Here is a 21306-nt window from a genome sequence, read left to right as displayed (position 1 = left end):
ACATTAACACTGACTTTTGGACATTTGTACCCTACTATAAGCTGCAAAAAGTTTATTCTTGGTCACATTTATTGTATGGTGGAGTACCTATGTTAAAACAACAGGCTAAATCTAGACAAACCAATTGAAACCTCAAAAATCTAACGGGAGGGGTTTGACATGTGTTTTGTATTAATGGTCGCTCCCTTCCCCTCACAGGGCAACAATAGCACTCTGCTCTGGAAGTACAGCGGGACACTTACAACAACCAGTCCATTAAAAAAAGCTTTATTGAAGTTCGATGCAATCCAGTCGCATTTCATTACAACACACAGGTTTACAAAAATAGCACGTTTCCCTTTTTTGTAAGACGTATTTTCAGTAATATAAAAAGGTTATTTATGTGTGTATCATAAGACCCAAACACTCTTATGAGTCATTACTCTGCTATCAGTGTTAAGAGTAGAAACTGAGGCAAATGTGACACTCCTGTTGCAGAGCTGCAACTTGGTTTTTCTTTTTATTACGTGACATGTTAAACATTATCATTCGTGTGTTAAATGAGTTTTGTGACATTCCTAGCCTTCATATATCCTAAAAAAATTGGTTCAACATATTGTGAAATATGCTTTTCTTTCTTTCAAAGGTTAAATGAGAAAAGTGCCGGGGCCAGAGTCAATTAGCTTAGCTTAATGTAAAAATTGTAACCTGTAGGAAACAGCTACAGTCAGTCACTCCCCTTAATCATATATGGACCATTTTACAATTTTATTTGTGTTTAGATTAAAAGAACAAGGTTCCTCTTTACCCCTGCTTCCAGTCTGTATGCTAAGCCAGGCTAATCACCTCCTGGCTCCAGCTCCACGCACAGACATCAGAGTGGTATCAACTAACGGTGGTGTTTACAATGATTCTCAACCTGTCTCAACCTCACTCAGTCTGCCATACCAACATGCTTCAAGAAGTCCACCATCATTCCTGTGCCCAAGAAAATGACTACCGCCCTGTGACACTCACCTTTGTAGTGATGAGGTGCTTTGGTCGGCTGGTTTGGATTGCATCTGGTCCTCACTAACCAGCACACTGGGCCCACTACAGTTTGCTTATCGTCTCAACCGATCTACAGAAGACACCATAGCGCACATCCTCCAGACCAACCTATCTTACCTGGAAAAGAAAGGGAGCTCTGCGAGATTGCTGTTCATTGACTACAGTTTAGCGTTCAAACCATAGTTCCCTCCAGGCTGGCCACAAAGCTCAAGGAGCTGGGATTAAACACCTCACTGTACATGTGAATCTTCCACCTCCTGACAGGCAGATCCCAGGCAGACACACCTCTTCCACCCTCATCCTTAACACCGGAGCACCCCAGGGCTGCGTTTTGAGCCCCCTGCTGTACTCCCTGTACCACAGGACTGTGTAGCTACTTTGACTCCAGCACCATCATCACATTTGCTGATGACACAGCTGTGGTTGGCCTGATGACAGATAACACTGAAAAGGCCAACGTGACACAAGTAGAGGACCTGATCTGCTGGTGTCAAGACAACAACCTACTCCTGAACATATATATCAGCGGGTGGGTCCTCAGTGGAGAGGGAGAATAGCTTTAAGTACCTTGGTGTACACATTGCTGAGAGCCAGACCTGGGCGCTGCATACTGACTCAGTGGGGAGAAGAACAAGGCAGAGACTGTTTTATCTTAGACGCCTGAGGAAATTCCAAGTATCTCCTTAAATACTCAGGAATTTCTACTCCTGCACCACCAAGAGCATCTTGGCGGGGAACATCACTGCCTGGTGCGAAAACAGCACCAAAGAGGACTACAAGGCCCTGCAACGCTCCGCTGAACACACTGTTTGTAAGGATGTTTACAGCAGGCGCTGCAAAAATAAGCCTCATTAAAGATCCCAACCACTCCGATTACGGCCTTTTCTCCCTGTTGAGGTCAGAAACCAGGCCAGCACTGAGACCACAAGGTTCCTAAATGAAGACCCTGCCTAAGACACCCCTCCCATAGACATATAATTATTGTTATAACACTGTTTTAAATGCACAAATTGTAGAAACTGACAATACATTTCACTAAAATTGTATTAATATGATTTAAAATGACAAATAAATTGATATATTTTCTCGTCAAACTCATAGAAAGAAAAGAAATGAGTGTATTTCCCAAAATGTTCTCATAAACGTGTCAACAGGACTCAACAAGAAAGTTACTCTCTTCATTCCTTCTAGCAACAATAGAGGCAAATGTTGCATACCATGTAAAACAAAGATCATCAGAGCCCAAATTCAGAGGCCATAAATTCTGCAACTTCTTCAAACACAGACCATAAAAGTTTTGCCCGTACCAAAAATCCTTCAGAGTACCTGCTCTGAAATGCCATAAGATAAACAAACTGACTTCAACTTTGCACTTTAAGAGACACCAAAGTGCCATCCATCCATAAAGGATGATTCGATACATACACAATGTAAAAACACAAAGAGATATTTTTTTCTGTGCCCATATACTAGTGCATGGGATTGCAAATCTTTGAGTAGTCTGAACGGGAAACACCACTACTTTAGTCCAAATCTGTGGTTAACAGCTCTCCTATTTATTATGCCTCAGGAGGTTTTGGTGGCTTGACAATAACCTCAAACATTTTCTTTGCTTCCAGTACATTCAACTAGGCAAGACCTCAGCTTCAATATGTTTTCTATTCCCAATAATCTCGTCACACAAGACAAGTTTTTAATTCTGGTAAAATCTCATACTGTCATCATATACGGATGGAGATTGTTATCTTTGGGTTTTCTTTGGCTTTGGAGGACAAGAAAACACTCATCAGAAGTAGTAATGAGACCCATGTGTTGTATGATGGCAGTTTTCTTCAATGAAATTCAAAGTCTGTCCAAACACAGTCCATTTCTGACCTTAAGAACCCTTCTTTTCCACCTCAGATCATCAGTCCAGTTCTGTTTTTTACTTTCTAGACCTTCCTCTTGGTTCCTTTCATGTGGCCGTGTCATAACATCAAGAGGAAGCCTCCTTTAAAGCCCCATCTCAACTCTGATTTGTTGCATTTGTTCATAAAGATAAAAATCTCAAATGTCGTACATAATCCCACAGAAATGGATTATCGTGTCTCCAATCCTTTCATCAGTCAAGAACCTTCGTACCAGACAAATCACCTCTGAGTCTACATCTTCGTCCATCTTTCTACTGTCTCTTCGAGTCAGTAGCAGGTGTCACGGTCCGCTGCCAGGTGTTGATTCGGTCATGGCATACGGCGACCCTGGAGGTCCAGGGGTACCTGGTGGTCCAGGTGGCCCTACTGGCCCTGGTTTTCCCCTTGGTCCTGCTGGCCCAATGATGCCCGGCAGTCCTGCCTGACCCTGGATCCCTGGATTCCCTGAGGGTCCTGGAAGGCCTTCCAAACCTGGAAGGCCATTATCACCTTTCTCACCCTTCTCACCACGTGGTCCTGGTGGGCCAAGAGCCCCTTTAGCTCCTTTGACGCCTACTGTACCCCTATTGCCAGTGGGGCCTGATTCACCTGTGGGTCCTCTGGGCCCAGAGGCACCCTTCTCTCCAACAGTTCCACGGACTCCAATGGGGCCTCGGTCACCTTTGCTCCCAGTCAGTCCCTGTGGTCCTTTTGAGCCGGTCTCGCCACGGTTCCCTTTCGGCCCTGGTGGTCCAGGTGCACCTGTTGAGAGAGTACAGGGGGTTGAGTTAAAGAAATAAAGAGTAAAATAATACGAATATAAAATCTAATATGAAACATCTAATGTACCTTTTAGTATGGTGAAGTTCTTTATGAGCTGGACATGGTGAACATCCACAAGCTTCATCTCCTCCATCACCATAGACAGGTTCCTGATGTCCACATCCAGTCGAACATTCAGTAACATGTTTTGCTGTCTCAGTGTGTCGGCCAAGTGGAGGAGTAACAAGACAGTGTTGTTCAGGTTCTACACAAAGAGAGGAGAAGGAGGACATGAGGATAAAGAAAGTAGAAAGAAATTAGAATCTATGTGTCTCCTGCCTAAATTTGGAGGTTTCTGCAGGTCTGTGAACGCAGTGCAGGTGGAGCTCTTGATTTGTTTATTTTTCCTCAGCAGCACATTGTGGAGTTTGATTAGTATGGTAGATAACTGAGCAGTCTATCTAATCACAGCTGATCAGATTGATAGATAAGAGGAGCAGCTGCTGCAGAGGCAAGTGAAAGCAAATTTTGAGAATCAGTGAACGTCAACGAATGGTTTCACTTTTATTGCGCCATCTGTGCCCTGAGTACAATCTGTGCTCTGAGAGTGTGGTGCTAGGAATAACCGAATAGTATGTATATATTCCAGTAGCGCTCCTAATGAATGGTCCAGCTCCAAAAATAAAAAATCAATATGTGGCACCAAATGTTGATATTGTTGCTGGTCTGATCAGCTTTTTCTGTTGTCAGTGTCTTTCTGTGCATAACAATCAGTGCATTAATTAAGCTTTCATCTCTGGACCACATAAAACATGGCCAATATTAGCTGTCATTAGCTTTGGACAAAACTATGCTTTGTGTAGCCTAGTTTATTTGCTCCAAATCACTTGATGGAAATACGTCCAATCTGCATTTCTTTTTTGACACATTTCAAAAGTTTGCTTACAATTCGCTTGACAGCTTAATGGAAGCATGGTTAGTAGCACTCTCAATAATATTAAGCAGATGTGCAAACAGTTTTTACAAAGAAATTAAAGATGCTCACTAGTTATAACTAACTTTTTACCATTGTGTTCTTAAACATCATAACTGCAGTAGCATCAGACAAAACCTTACATTGAGGATCATAAAAATGACAACCAATCACACACATGGCCATGAATTAAATACACTAACAGGCAGTTAGACACAGAGTGCAAGTCTAATGTTGGATGCAGGATGACACCTAAAACTACATTCAGACTGCAGGTAGATCAGATTTGCCTCTCAAATCAGATCTGTTATTTGCACCAACCTATCTGATTGTTATGGTAATGACGTGATTACATAGCTATGCTGATGACGCAGCTTTCCAGCACTAAAGCATGACAAAGGGAGGCAAACAACTTTTTTAACACGCAAAAATGGATAATTGATCACAGAAAATATTCAGGCTGGATTGCAAAACTTCTGGAAGGGACACCATTGCACAGGAGCCCTCTTTGGAGCTGCTCTCTGCTCATGTGAGCCTCTGGACAAAATGCGGTAAGTCTTTTAATGCAGCGCTCCAGGGATCTTAGAGTTAGTAACGTTGGGTCATATACAATGTCATCAACCCCAGAGTTAATTTCTAAAGTGTCCAGTATGTCAGATGTTTCTCATTAGTACAGTTCAATGCCTGGGGTTGAGATGCACCCGCAGCTTAGCTGGAAAAGCCCTACTTCAGCGATACAGTGACAATTTACAAAAGACACTTCGAAATCCAATTTGAGCCACCAGATTCTAGACTGAGACACAAGTATAGAAATCTGATTAGAATTGCAAAAAAACAGATATGGGCTGGCTGTCTGAACGAGGCCATATATATAGGCCATATATGCTTTTTGTGTGATAGATATATAAGCAAGAAGAACAAATTCTTTCGTGTTTTACTACCTGTAGATCTTCTGTGTGTCTGCCCATTCGACTCTGGCAGGACGAGCTCTCGATGTTGATGTACTTGTACATGCTCTGGACGTGGCTGACAGTGGCGTTGATGCTGGAGGAGATTGTGTCGATCTCCATCGAGATGGAGTTCAGGCGACCATCCAATGCAGAGAAGCGCTCACCTGTCCGGTTCTCATAGTACCTGAAGAGGATGAGGTTGAGGACAGCTGCAGTGTCAGTTTTTACTTTTCCTGAATGAAAATACTCTTTCTTTGTGTGTGTGCATGTTGAGAGTGGGTATGTGTGTGTCATGTACTTATTGCATTGTGGGGACATCTGTTCACAATGTCACAAATGGGGACTCCCATCTGAGACAAAAAACTGATCCCCACAAAGTTAGTCATCTTTTATAAGTTGTTTTTAGGGTTGTGGTTAGAATTTGACACAAGTCAAGTTGAGGGTAAGGGTAGGGATCAGGCATGAAAGGTTACAGTTCACCTCCAGGGAATTTATGTGAGTCAGCACAGTGTCCTCTCATTTGTAGTAGTACACGTGTTACCTGGAATGGTATTGAAGGTCATGCATGTTTTCCTCGTGTTCATCCATGAAGGACGTAGCATTGTCAAGCTGCATCTGCAGGTTCATCACCTGGGGAAAATACAGACATAGGAGATGTGTTCGAAACCGTCCACTCACTCACTCACTCACTATTCCCTATTTCGTGTTTACTATATAGTGCACTACATGGGGAACGACTGAACGAGATTTTGGACACTAACTGAAATTTTCTGAACGTCATTGCGTCAGTAGCTGCGCCGCATACTCCTGTGATGCAAGTGGACACGCTGAGCATCATGTAAACAAACCGGCGCTTTGAGGATGAACGAACTGTATGGTGGTTGTACTTTTTGTCAATAAATTGTTGAAATGTCAATGGTGTGGACGTTTGGTTTTGTCAGCTATGGTTGTGTGTCTGCATTGTGAGCTGTAATAGCCCACGATAGTGCACGAGCTACAAGCTACCTGGCTCGCACAAGCTAAGTGGCTATTGTTAGCTTGTGAGCTAATGTTACCAGCTAGCATCCTATTCGTTTCTTTTCTTTTTGTGTATTAAAATAATGATTCCGGTGATTGTTTGGATGCTGCTGACCCAAGTCCTGCTCCTCGGGCAAAGACGGAGGCGAAGGCAAACGTATCTTAGGCATTTAAGGCGCCTTTTGTTGATTCGCCGACGTCAACTAGGTAGGTAATTAGCCTAAAAAAAATCTAAGCTAACATGCTAGCTGATATAAGCAAACTATTGGCTTGTTGCGCCTTTCTTCTTCTCCTCTGGCAAAAGACGACCGCATTGCATTGTGGTATATGGGAGTAAAATGTAGGGTACATCATTTGTTCACTCACATTTGCTGTGCATTGTGGGTATTTTATAGTCCACTATATAGTGAATGAAATTAACCGCGGAGAATTCGAACAACACTACAAAATGGCGAACACACTATATAGTACACTATATCCGTGATAGGGAGCGATTTCGAACACAGCTAATGTTGTACTTTTGTTATGTGTGAGTATCCTCATTAACATATCGGTACCTATCATCTAAAGGCCTTTGGTCACTAAGCTTGCATTTTTCATATGCGTTTTTAAAATCTGTCACCTGATAAAAACGTTTACACACAGACACCACACAAAGTCTGATGCGTTTTATTGTTCTTATTGAGAAAATTTAGTTATTATTCCCTCTTTCATCAACCTTTTTTCCGCCATCTATGTCCAGTCGCCATAATTTAACCTACACTTTCACATTAAAAGCCCTCCAATCACAGCTGTTCTGTTTGTTAGTAAAAGTTATACACACACACCTGCTGGGTGAGGTCATAGTACACCTCAGTGGACATGGCGATCCTCTGGTGATCTGCCACTATGTTGTTCTGGAGGAAGCGCACCGTTTGCGTGGTGCTGCTCGTGTTGGACTTGAGGGTGCTCAGAACTCGGCTGTAGTTCTGCCAGTCGCTGGTCAACTTCTGGAGCACCAGAGTCTCCTCGTCTGCTTTCCTCTGCAGTGCATCTATCCACAGTGTACTGGAGAGCAGAGGGGAGCATAAGACATGTGAGGTGCAGTGCTAGTTTACTTTTTACAAACTATAGAAGCAGCCAAAAAGTGTATGAGTATATATTTTGTTAAATCACTGTGTTAACTAGATATATTATTTAAGTTTTTCATGAGAATAAATCTTGTGCACATAAAAAAATCAGCCCATTGAAATGTATGTATTTCAAAATCAGAAAAGAAGATGGATGATAAACTACATCAGTCATATTCTACAGTAGGTTTGAATCAGCGTTATAAGTCCCAGCTGTGCCTTTTTCAAACGGATCTCAGTTATCATTTATACCGACTCCGCCCTCATAAATATTGATTTGCTTGTCAGAAAGATGAATCTGGCTTCTTGCTGTCTGTCAGCCACTGATTATAGTTCCCACTTGGTCAGTTCACTAAGAGGTCATCAACATGTGTACATGTAGCTAACAAGGCAAGATGATAATCTAGTATGGGGTTGATAAACATACAAATACTGTAGAAGAAGACGAGATGAAACCATCTTCATAAAATGATAACTGCCACTACAGCTTCCCTTACAGCTTTAGTGACAAAAGGAGACTTAAAATAGACTCTATAAGGAAAACTTTTTTTTTTTCCCAAGCAATCAAATACTCCGTATCTCTTCCCTGCATCTCTTTTATTCACCTGAGTGCCACCGTCGTGTTAACCTGCTGAGCTGTAGCTTTGATGTCGTACTGATCGTCCAACATTTTCTTCATTTTCTCTTCAGTTTCCTCGATCACGTCCTTCCAGCCCTCCACCCGATCCAGGTATCTTTCCAGCGACTGGTTGAGGAGTTTGATCGACATGAGGTGGTTCTGCATGTCACGTGTCAGTCGGGTGGTGGTGGCCTTGATGGTGCCCTGGGTCTGGGAGGCCTGGTCCAGGACCTGGAGGGGGACAGGGGTCAAAGAGGAAGAGGCTGTGATCAGAAATGAATGGCGTCATAGGCTGTTAAGTATTTTTTCAGTAAATTATGATTCACATTGAAGTTGACCTTTGACCTTTTGGATATAAAATGTCTTCACTTTATCATTGTATCCCATTAGACATTTGTGTGAAAGTTTGTGAGGTATGGCTGAAAAAAGTGCTTGGTGAGGTCACAGTGACCTTGACCTTTAACCACTATAGTTTAATCAGTTCAATCCTGAATCTCAAAAGATGTTTGTGCCAAATTTAAAGGAATACCCTCAATGTGTTTGAAATATTATGTTCACAATAATAGGGACAAGGTCACAGTGACCTTCACCTTTGGCCACCAAAGTGTAATCGGATCATGCTTGAACTGAAGTGGACATTTGTGCCAAATTTGAAAAAAATCCCTCAAGGCGTTCTTGAGCTATCCAGTTCACAAGAATGAGACAGATGTAAGGTGACAGTGACCTTGACCACCAAAATGTAATATTTTCATTCTTGAGTCCAAGTGGATGTTTGTGCCAAATTTGAAAAAAATAATTAAAACAAATGCCTCAAAATGTGCTTGAGATATCCCATTCACAAAAATGAGACAGATGTAAGGTCACAGAGACATTTGACCATCAAAATCTTACCAGTTCATCCTTGAGTCCAAATGGATGTTTGTGCCAAATTTGAAAAAATTCCTTCGAGGTGTTCTTGAGATATGAGAATGGGACGAATGGACAGACATAATGCCCTTGGATACAGCTATCACCAGCTTGGAGGCATTGTAAGTAACTTCAGGTTTTGGACTTTTGGTTTCACAAAACAAGGTGACTTGTAGAAGTCCCCTCTGTCTCTTAGAGCTTGCTTTGTGATCACTACACAGTACCTGCTCCTGTCCTAGTATCATTCTCTGGATGTCTTCAAACTCTTTCTTCAGCCTGCTGATCTCCTCGCTGTACAGAGTCACATCCAGACAGCCTGAACAGTTGGAGGTGGAGCTCAGATCTGATAGATGGAGTCAGAGAGAGAAAAAGAGGGGCCAGACAAAGATAGAAAGACAGTGAGACGGGAGAGAAAAACATTCTAGATGTCTGTATATGATAAATATAAAAGCTTCTGGTAACCATATGTGTGAGGGAGAAAAAGATCTTTTAAGCTCCCCTGACATCACAGTTAATCATCTGTGTTGCTTCACACTTCATGAAGGACCTTAAAACACCTGGTACATATTGTTGCTGCCAGGAGGAAACCTTGTGTGTCCAAAAATGTTACTTTTCAGAAAATAAAAAAAGGGGTGTTTTTATAATAACTGAACCCTGTGTAGTCAAAGTCTGACACTTGCATGTGTCAATATATCATCAATGCTTCATTAAAAAAAGCCCAAAGGAGTTATGAGGTTACTGATCAGCAAAGGTAGAGACACGTGTGTTGCCTGCTATTGATTAGATCGGCTGCATCTGCAGTAAGTGCACTGCATTACATTATCATCAACTTACAGGTTGCATTCATTGTAGCTATGTGTGTGCTCAGTTTTTTCTGTCATTCAATACAATACACAACCCCTCCACCTCACTCCCTGCAACTTGAAGAGTACTCACTGAAAGAACAGCAGGCAGAAGCTCTGGTGATGGACTATCAGTGGTGGCTGTAGCAATCTGAATTCAGCATGCACAAATCCCAAAACAACCAGTTCTTTAATTAGAAGTCAGACAACATTACCTTTTTACTATGCAACACCAATGATGCTCTATTGTGGCACTTCATTCAATGGAAGCGGGGTAGAGCTATGAGGTTTTGCTGAGTTTTAGGATTGAGTGGAGCTTTAGTCACAAGCTCTTTCTGATATTTCTTATTGGGTGAATATTTGTAAAACCAACATAGCATTTATTTATGGAAAAAATAAAATAAAAGCGATGAAATATATAGTTGAGGTTTCCTCCCAACAGCGAAGATATGCAGGGTCTATGTAGTTCAAAAAGTCATGCAGTGGCTGTTCAGGTTCGTATCATCTTCCTCGGCAGATTGGAACAGAAGACACTAAATCACTAAAGGTAATTAAGTCTTCCAAACACTTACTAAAAGGACCTTAAGTGTCAAATCAAATTGTTTTAGCCAATGTGAACAAGAAGTCCTTTGGCTGCCCTGACAGAATTAGAAATCTTAAACATCTACATTACAAGTTCCCATGACAAATAAGCAAAACTCCAGAGTAGCTATGAAATGGACCTTGTAATGAGTTCGTTTTGCGATGTCAAGCATGAACTGCTGAACAATGAACAATCTGAGGGATCTACACAAAAAAATATTCTTGGCTCTTTTACTGCTGCAAATGAATCCGTTTAGGGAGCTTCTGAACAGTTTTTTAAGAATGTATAATGTATGTCAGTAGGGAAGCAATTGGGTTTTTTTCTCCTAAGTTTTTACTCAAAGAAACCTAAAAGAATTCTGTTTTCTGTGTGCATAAGAGAGTTTCCATTGCTTTTGTTTACCCATTATGTTTAGGGTCTAGGAGGCCACCCAAAGCCTCGTTTCCACCAAGCAGTCATGTTCAGTTCAGTTCACTTTGTTACACGTTACAATTATTTTTGCAGTTCAATTGTCAGAAGTTGTGGATGGTACCAATAGAACCACTCCATTCTGTACCATTTTTTCCCATAACCCCTCTGTCAAGATACCGAGCACACTAAATTGATACATAAAGACGGAGCTAGAAACCCTGCAGTCCATTGATTGGTCAATAGTGAATCGTCACTCTTGCTCTTCAAGGACTCAATGCAAAAACATGCCAATTTTAAATATCCCGCTGATTACGACAGAAACTACACACACTAGCCTGTTCTTTTTTAGTTTAACGTCAGTGTGCAACCCTGTTCCTGTGCCGATCAACAAGGTGCAGATGTTTTTCTGCATCTCTGGCAAACAGGAAATATGGCAAGAGCTGAATGGAGCAGAGTGTAACAACAACCCCGCCCACGTTCAGAGTACTGTCTGTGGTGGTAACACTAAACAGATCTAGGGTTTAGGTACATGTTTGAGGGGGTTACGTACTGTTTGTAATGGTACTATGCCAAAAGTGTTTGGCAGCAACACGCCTTACTTTACCTTCTATTCCTTGCTGAACACTGGTGATCTTCTTGTGGTAGACAGACTCCTCCTCAGACAGGCTGTCAACCTTCCTGAACACTGGAGACACAGTTGATTAAATATGAATGTTCAAAGGTTATAAAATTACACTGTTACTACCGAGTTCAGGATTTCTGTTTGTTTTGTGAAAGTCAGTGTAATTAAATGCGAAATTAACTCATTAGCTTTAAAAATATAACCTTGAAAGTAACCATGGCAGATGGTTCTGACCTCTGACGGAGTAAATACAAAAATGATTAACATCAGCAGTACTTTGGTGTTAACAGGACATAGGAAGTATTTAAAGGAGTGAAAACAGGAAGTTGTAATTTAAGCCCTGATAACAAAACACGTAAAGTTTTCATTAGCTAACAAATATAACCAAAACACTGATGAATGATGGGTCAGCCAGCTGGCCAGGTCCTGCTCTCCCAACATATTTCCCAAGAGAGCAACAACAACTTAATGAGCACGAGGTTTTGTATGTACAAGTGCACACTTGTGAGAGTGTAAGTTTGTATAGTGTGTGTTAGCATCCTAGGGCCGGACCCAAGGTATTAATGATCTGTTCCATAACGTGTTTGCATATATAAATGCTTCCACATGCGATCTGCACATACCACCTGCTCTGCTGTATTAGCTGCTGTGACAGTGATGCTGAACATGGCTCCTAGCTTTAGCTGAATTCTGTGCAACAATGCTTAAACAATGTAAACACAGATTTCTTCGAATGCTTTTCCAGCAGTATTTGTTTTTTAATGCACTGGACGTGACGGCTTAGGAAAATGCATTTCACTCCAACAATCCTCCTCTCAAGCTCAGAAAATGTGTTACTTCATTCCACGTTTGTTACTCAACAGATTTTTGGTGCAGAATTTGTTTTTTATAAAACAGATGTTCGACAGAGAACAAAAAAAAATCAAAGGTTATTTGTTTCTTTTTTTCCTTGTGCACATGCACAGCTAGGAGCTGCAGCCAAGTGAAATATCTTTTCTGTTTATACTTAAGTTTCCAGGGCTTTGGTGTCGTACAGCTGTGCTGGAAGTTGACACAAACATAAACCAAACATAGTTTCTGTGTGTAAAGCATCATAAAAGAGCAGCGATTTGTGTATGTGGTGTGCATGTTTTGTTTGTCTCTGGATACTCAACTGTCTTTGCTGATGCTCAGTGTCCTACATAAAAATGTTGACATTTACCAATTGATTATTATGTTTCCCCACAATATTGTTCTTGTCCACAGGATGCTGAAATTCTCCACTGACATGCAGGGTGATTTCCCATCTTCACACAGACATTTGACTTAGCAACAAAACACTTCCTGTTTTTCTAATATTTGACAGCATCCAATAGCTGGTATCAATTTTACCTTCTGGCGCTATGATGCATTTGTTTTCAATATTACTGGTAGTATAACTAACAAAAAATGCTGTGTAAACCAGTGGATACCTCTTACTGGTAATGTTTACAACAAACTTTACCACAAAGTGCTTAACTATCCTTTTTTTTGACTGATATTTATCAATAGCACATTTTTGGATATAATAATCATAAATAAAAATATAGATTAATAGATTTTTTAAAACACCAAACAAATAACTGGAATATTATATCCTACAGAGGGAGCTAAAATGCACAACCCTTACGTGGGAGGCAGATGTAAACAAACCTGAGACTGACACGGTGCCACAACTTGCTGTAGTGTTGATAAAGCTTTGCACTGAGAAAAACAAAAGCAGAAGGCCAAACTAGTCTGGATGGGAGAATGACTTGGCAACATGGTCAGCTGCTCCATACTGACGTAATCATAATCATCCAGATTCTAATCCTAAATATCAAACACGTTTGGAATTATCCAGCGGCCCCAATGAGTCTGCGAGCAGTTTGCGAGGCCAAGGTCCCACACCAGATTTGTCCTCAGACTGTCGGGAAGGGTGAATCGAGGATAAATCTGCCCCAGACTCCTGTAGTCTGAGCCTGGCTTTAGTGCAAGGCTGGCTTGGATTGCTGTAAACTGATCGCAGATAAACATTTTAACATCTAAAATTACAAACAACAGTATACAGCTATTGAAAGTGAAGTAACTATGCAACAAGGACATTCAGGAGTGGATAAAAGATTCCTGTCAATATCTGCAAATCTCACAATGTAACAATGATACACAGAGTGGACACATGCCGCATGTTTGGCACCCTCAAATCCACTGGTGTCTGCAGACGTGTGGAAGGTGTGCCCAAAAGCAAGAGCAACACCATCGCAGGACACAAGCATTCCCAAGTGCCTTTTTTTTCAAGGGTGCAACAGCTGCACTCTGAAATAAACAAAGTTCAACTTTTGGAACACAGCAACGTGCACCACATGTCGTGGGACAAGGACCAACCAATCACAGCTGGCAGATATCTTTCCTTTCTTCCGTACATATCAGTCTACGGTAACCATGGATGTTTTAGTGCAGGGCCACCCAGAGCTTTACAACCTGGCACACGCACTTAAAAAACACAAAACCCAGAAGAAAAACTCCAAATTTGGGATTTCTGGTAAATAGGTTACGCTTGCTCAGCAACATCAGGCGCAACCTGCCTCTGTGCCCTTCATAGTTGGCATAAGAGTTGCACCCAGCAGCCGATCCTATGCTTTCCTGGTGGTATAAGATGCGACAGGTGCTGCTATGGAACGCCGCCAGCAGTGGTTGCTATGGCAACAGACTGTTTAACTGACACCTAGTGCTGGTGGCAAAACACAAACTTAAGTGAGCATGTACAGTATGTCTACATGTTTCCAGCACATGTGTGATTAAATAATGTTTTATTATGCTTCTGTACCTGAATATGAGCTGGTTCGAGTGTTGTGGGATTTTACATCACTCTCACTACGCCCTACTTTCTCTCTCTCTACTTCTGAGATCCCTGAACGGTAGTAAAAGATGGAAGATTTACAGCCTTCATACCCAATAAAATGTGATGTTAATGTGAAAAGCATCTGTTGGTGCTGAGCAGCTGTCAGCATCTGTCAGTGGATAGGCCTAATTAATCACCGAGCTGTTGACCACATCCAACCTGAGAGATTAATGTCTCCGTGGGGGAGTATGGAGATAATATATGGGGTATTTTTTGGCTTAGAGACTTTAACTTCACATGATTCATTCATTGCAACTTAATTGTTAAAAAAAAAGCTCACCCAGTGCTGCCAGCACTGCCACAGTAATGATGAGGAACGCAACAAATCCATAGAGGACTTTGACAGCCAGCTGGAGAGAGTGGCTCTGCTGGCACCTCATACAGCCTCCTCTGCTGCGACCTGGAGGGACAATGAGTAACCATGACACAGAAACAAAAACGTTACACTACATTTGATTTGATTATTCAACTTTGTAAAAAATTCCAAAATCTCTATCAGTTTTGGCTGTTTGGAGATCAATAAAACCAGTGGTAGGAGTATACAAATCTTATACTTGGGTAAAAGCAGTGATACAATAAAAATATTCTGCAATATAATAAAAATAAATGTATTATAAGTGTCATAAGTAGGATGTAAATATTATCTTGATTGACCAAATTAATAGTTTAGTCTATATAATGTCATCACAATTTCCCAAAGCTCAAGCTGATGTCTACAAATTGCCTGTTTTCCAACTAACAGCTCAAAACCAAAAGTTATTTAGTTTGTGATCATACAAGACTTAGAAAATGTCTGAGCCTTTTTAAAATGACTTAAACAATTAATTAATTATCAAAACAGTTGCTGATTCTTTTTTTGTCAACCGACTTACTGATTTATTGTTTCAGCTTTCTATATCAGATCATTTTAATGCTGTCTGGCTAAATGGCTGAAGTGAGGCTAAATCTTACTGTGTTGGTCGAGTTTCATCTATACAGCATATTTTATCAGATGATCACGTTCATTAAAAAGTGCAATATTTCCTTCTTAAATGTAATGGAGTATTCTTATCATGGCAAATGTAAAAACACATAAAAAGAGTGAAACTCTGTAGAGCAGAGTCAGACATTTACGCTTAAGCCATGCATATACACACATGGCATATGTATACACAGTATGTCCCTGGTGAAAAAACCCATGATGCAGATTACATTATTTGTTGTTGCTGGACGTGTGTGTGTGTGTGTGTGTGTGTGTGTGTGTGTGTGTGTGTGTGCGCGCGTGTGTGTGGCCTTCACCTCTAAATGTAGGCATTTCCTCCTCTCCAGTGAAATCCTCCTCTGAAAAACAAGACAAGGAAAAATGTAAACATGACAATTTGAAAACATTATGCTCTACTACTGACCAAATAAAGAAATCACTGAATATACAAACTTTAATATTTGTAGTGTTCATTGTGGTGTCATTCTGATTAGTTAACGTGGTGGAAAAAAAAGGTAAAACAAACAAAAATCTAAAAGGGAGTCACATTAATGTAGATCACTGAAACTTTTTTTTATTTAAAGGAGGGCTACTTTGCTAATTTTCAACCAGGTCTGTGTCACCGAGGTATGGGGAGTGTGTGCAGATGAACTATGTAAAGGTGCTCTCCGTGCTGGCAGGGACAAAAACTCCCCGCCTTTGCAATGAGAAAAAAATCTATTGGGTGACGCAAAATCTGTCATTTTGTGTCATCAAGTGGATTTTGGCTGGCGGACCCGTTCCATCTGCACACACTCTCTACAGCTCAATGACACAGACCTGGCTGAAAAAAGTATGGTCTCTTGCCGAGAGTTATATTCTCTTTCATATATGTCCCTTTAATATGCAGCTAAAGTGAGGAGGTAATTAGCTTAGCTTAGCATAAAGGTTGGAAATAGCTTGCCTGGTCTCCCTCTAATACCAGAAATTGACCATTTTTGCATTTCTGTTTGTGCACAGATTTAACAAACAAGATACAAGATGTCAAGATGTACACATAGAGGCACTACTGGGTGGATATTTCAATGCTAGGTCTTAATGCTAAGCTAAGCTAATTTCCTTCTGGCTCTAGGTCCATCGTTAATGCACAGACATGAGAGTGGTGTCAATTATCTCATGCTACTCTTGTAAAGACAGCTTATAAATGTCTCACACATGTCAATGTATTCCTTTAGTATATAATAGAATACCCTTCAAAGAGAGCTTCAACCTCATGTATTTTTCTCTGAAATTTATCAAGAGCCCTTTTTGCACAGAGATCAGACTACTGAGTCATTACAAAGTCCCTTCTTTATGCCTCCTTTGCATTTTTACAGAGAGCCACTTGACGGTGGCATTACTCTGCTCCAGTGTGTGGTTATAGACTGCATCGCAGCTTTGTGAAATCAAAAGAGGCATGACAGGTGTGACATTTAAGTTAATAGAGTTAGCCTCTAGTGTGACATAAAACAAATGCATCAGCAGTGCTTTCTAAACAACAACCATGACATTAACGTGTCATCAGATTTGCAGACATTTATGGCCACTGTGCTTCTTTTTTCAGTTAGCTGCTAACTGCTAGCAGCTACTTTTTAAATCTCAGAGGGTGAGTCACACAGACACCATGATCCTGTCTTGCAGGCTGTCCTGTTTATACAGACATAGTTCCAGAGCTGTTACTACCTCCCATGGCTGCTTAAAGGTGAGATCACTCTGTCCCCCATATTCGCAATTGTACCTTATATACAGAATGGCGAGGTGGCATAACGGTGCAATATTCCCACCTTGAATGGGCAGTAAAAGGGGCTAAGGTGGATCTTATAAGATCAAGTAAGGGCAGCAACAACTAACATTAGATTCCATATTGTCTGTAACATATTTATCGTGTGGTGATGTGACAATTACATATAAAAAGCATTTGTTTCTCAGACAATAGAAAACTGTGATCATTACCTTTGAAAAGCTGGTTCTCATATCCACCATAGTTGTCTGCTAAAAAGGAAAGAAAGATATAAACAGAACAGACATTTAGCTGACTGAAACCAATTTTGCTGGAGCCACCAACAAGTTTTATTACTCCTGTCATAAATCATAAAAACCAGCTGCCTCACAGTCCCCCAAAAGCCTCCCCCTGAAGACCCTGTATACTACTGAGCATATCCAGTGTGGGGCTGCTATCTCAGCACAATACATAGGAAGGTTTTTGTCCTGCTCAAATGTTTTCTCTGCTCACTCAGGAGAAAACAGCCCCACAGTGGTGTAAAGTATGAGAACAGTTGGTTTTGTGTGCTGAATCTGATGGGAGTATTGTGTGTCTGAGGAGGTTGTCATCACACACTCTTTGCTGGAAAGGACTGAAATGAAAAGCATGACGTCCACAGAATATAACCAGAGGGCCTAATAAACCACACAAGACGAATACATTTAACGTCATGTTTTCATAACTGTGTGAAACAGCAATTGACTTTATACAACACGTCATTAACTGTACACCACCCAAATTGGTACCGAACCCCACACCTTGTAAGAATTCAATGTTGAGGAAGCCAAAACACTCAAAGGAGCAGCACGGGAGGCTTTTTCTGAAGAAAATGGCTGGGAACACATTTATATACACTCAAAAACAGGAAAAAAGAGGTTTGGCAGATTGGGGAGTAGCTGAAGAGAGACAGTTGGACACCCTGCCATGGTGCTGTGTTGATACTGCCAAAGGAGTTGGCCTTAAAGCAAACAGTGTCAGACTGCGGAAACACTGCTGTATAATGTAAAGTATGTGGTCACACATGCTACTGCAGTCTTACAGCAGTGCTGCACCTGAAAATGAGCACAGCGAAATGACTCTAAAATGACGCCTCTGATTGTGGAAATGTGGAAAATGTGTTGACTGAGTCTAGACAGATCTGATGTAATCTAAGGGAGTATTCCATGAAAAATATATGTTGTGAGTCCACCTGTAAGCTAGAAGGTGGCTGTGAAAGGTTTCAAGATATTTCCCTGTTGAAAGCAAATGGAGCTTACCCTGCATTCATGTGGTGTCGGAACAATCGGAAAAATGAGTTTCCGACTGGGAAAATGTACGTGGATGCCCCCTCAGGTTGGAACAACAACTCAGAAAGTCAGCAAAAATTTTGGTACACGAGTTTCCGAGCTGAAGTCATATGATGAGAAACGTGGCAGACGAAAGTTAAAGTTCAGTTTATGGTGATAAACCTTTTATTAATTCATATATTGCATGTCAATATTTTGCCCATATGTAATTTTATTGTAATGAAGCTCTAGTAAAAGTTCAGTCAGGAAGACAATACTTTCCATGCTCAGGCTGTAAGTTTGTTTCTCACCCTGCCATTCACTCCTTGCACCTATGCTCAATCACTATCTCTAGGTGTCATTGTTTGGGTAGGTCAATTGACTCATCATCTGATTCACAATCAACCAATAGCACAGCGACACACCTTCTCTGTCAGTCTATCATCTTACTGCTCCTCATTTTAAATATGGTTCTTTCTTGCTGCCGTTGTGTGCGCCCTCCACCTCCCCATCACCACCTAGTCTTTACAGATTCATCAGCCTCATCAGCCTCAGCAGCCATCAGCCTCAGAGTCATCAGCCGCCACCACCACCACCACCACCACCAGTGTCTGGACTCCATTGGGGGATTTAACCTGCTGCTGCTCAGATGTCCCTCAATCACAAAATATCTCCTGCTGGTGTCCAAGCGCCAAAGACTTCTGTTAAATCTTAACCAGCACAAATCATCTGTTAATTTGTTCACTCATATTTTGTATTAAATATTATTTTTTTATTTCATTCTTTTGTCTCTCCTGATTGAAATATGGTATAGTTTCAGGGGATGTACTGGTGCAGCAACAAGTCTGGGACAAAGTCAGTCTCTAATATAAAGCTTCAAACTGTTATCAACCTGTTGTTTAAACACTCTGTGCAATAAAATACAACACATCATCTATGTAGCATCCACGTTGTTTCCACATTAGGACTTAAATCTCAGAAGAACGACTTCCCAACTCAGACAATGGGACCCTCCTGGGAGCATGTGAATGCAGCAAGATGGATAAAGTACATGAAAGCCGCACTTGAGTAAAAGTATCAAAAGTAATTTTCTGATATTAAATGTACTTATGTATTGAAAGAAAAAGTAAAAGCTAGTGGTCAGAATTTTTGATGATACACAAAACAAGTTCTTTTTTCCAGAACTCAACAAAACCCAGTTTTTCCTTCCCTCCCATTCCTTCATTTGTCTGTCTGTCCCTTCCTCCTTCCTTTCCTCCTCCCTTTCTTCCCTATTTTGTAGTAATTAACCAAGATGTTTAGGGGAAATCTAATGGAGTAAAAGTATACATTTCATGTAAAAAATGTAGTGGAGTAAAAGTAAAAGTTGACAGAAATACAAAAACTTAAGTAAAGTTTAGATACTTTCAAAAAATACCAAAGTATTATTACTTCATTACACTACTGTTGGTATCAGCTGCTTATCCATTGGCTGCTTGGCTACCAGCTGACTACTGACATCCAATCATATTCTCTCAGATGTCTCTCACCATTTTTGGTGAAAATGCAGCTAAATATTGGAACACAGAAAGCATACAATGGTTTGAGAAGAAACAGAGTCAGTGGGTTTGAATCAGTTGGATTTATTCCATATCCGAGCTGAATAAATCTGCCGTCCTCCGCATAAACACTGAGCTACAAACTTTTAAAGAGCCAACGCCTGACTTTTGTTGTCTGTCACTGCCACTGTGAAACCCAACTCTGGTCCTTTCAATGTGTTGTGTAACTGTAAACCTGGATTTACTAGTTTACAGTTCATTTTGAGTTGTAAAAAGATCTCAAGTTATTCAGTTTTATTCCATTTCTCAAGCCAATATAAAATGTTGCAAAATAATTTCTGAAACCAAAATGTCTGCTGTGGATCAATATCTGTGGTTAACCACATAATCAGCTCAACATGAGGAGAGGTCTGGCCTCTCATAGGGAATGAGAAGGAGAAAAATGGCTGGGGAAGAGAATAAAACCAGGAGCAGTTGCACACAATTTCTGATGAATATCTAAGTGTCAAAAACATAATTTGTCATAAAAAAAAGTATGTTTTTTATCAGATAGAAAATGTATAATTCCATGTGTACTTGGCATTTCTACACAAGACAAATATTTGACTTGAAACTGTATATTCGTAATGAATTCAAAGGCAGAATAGCTTATTTGTATTCAGTCTTTGAGAAGCAAATAACAGTCTGCATGTAGTATTATGGGATAGGTGGTGACAAACACGGATGAAACTTGAGAATCTAAATGTTAGGTTTCCCACAAATGAACTTTTTGTTTAAATTTGGCTTAAACCAAATAAAGAAAACACATGACATTATCTCAAAAAACAGTGTCAGTGAAGTTTTGATAGAGAAAAGTACACTTGGCCTGCAAACGCCTGAATGACGTGGATGTTTATGTCAGCCAGCGGTGGAACAGCTGAGGTCAGATCTGAGTCACAAAACAGACGCTGACATAATGATAGAAGAAGGACAGAGGGACATGAGGAGAGAAAACAAGGACTTAAAAGATAGAAAGCAAGAAGGACAAAATGTTACATGTCCACACAATATTTTTTGACAGAAAGTTCAGATAACTAAACAGATAACAGATAAATCGTTGCTCTGCAGTTACTAAAACACACACATATACACAAACACAGGGACGAGACAAA

The 21306-nt window shown here is 40.7% G+C and overlaps 1 protein-coding gene across 1 annotated transcript in view; it reads right to left on the bottom strand.

Annotated features, from left to right (window-relative positions):
* Positions 1-264: 264 nt before the first annotated feature.
* The window catches only part of scara3 (scavenger receptor class A, member 3), a 34839-nt gene continuing 13797 nt past the window's right edge, over positions 265-21306 (bottom strand). The window contains exons 2-12 of the mRNA XM_050057603.1: positions 17544-17582; positions 15890-15931; positions 14892-15011; positions 11695-11775; positions 9479-9597; positions 8335-8579; positions 7448-7667; positions 6145-6233; positions 5595-5787; positions 3768-3945; positions 265-3680 (exon numbers count right to left, since the gene is read on the bottom strand). Of these exons, the coding sequence (XP_049913560.1) occupies positions 3220-3680; positions 3768-3945; positions 5595-5787; positions 6145-6233; positions 7448-7667; positions 8335-8579; positions 9479-9597; positions 11695-11775; positions 14892-15011; positions 15890-15931; positions 17544-17582 (1787 nt within the window). The 3' untranslated portion in view covers positions 265-3219. The remainder of the gene's footprint in view (positions 3681-3767; positions 3946-5594; positions 5788-6144; positions 6234-7447; positions 7668-8334; positions 8580-9478; positions 9598-11694; positions 11776-14891; positions 15012-15889; positions 15932-17543; positions 17583-21306) is intronic.

This window comes from Epinephelus moara, chromosome 12 (genome assembly GCF_006386435.1).
Source record: "Epinephelus moara isolate mb chromosome 12, YSFRI_EMoa_1.0, whole genome shotgun sequence".
Classification (NCBI taxonomy): Eukaryota; Metazoa; Chordata; class Actinopteri; order Perciformes; family Serranidae; genus Epinephelus; species Epinephelus moara.
Note: the sequence above shows the minus strand (reverse complement) of the source record. Positions and strands in the feature narration are given on the sequence as shown.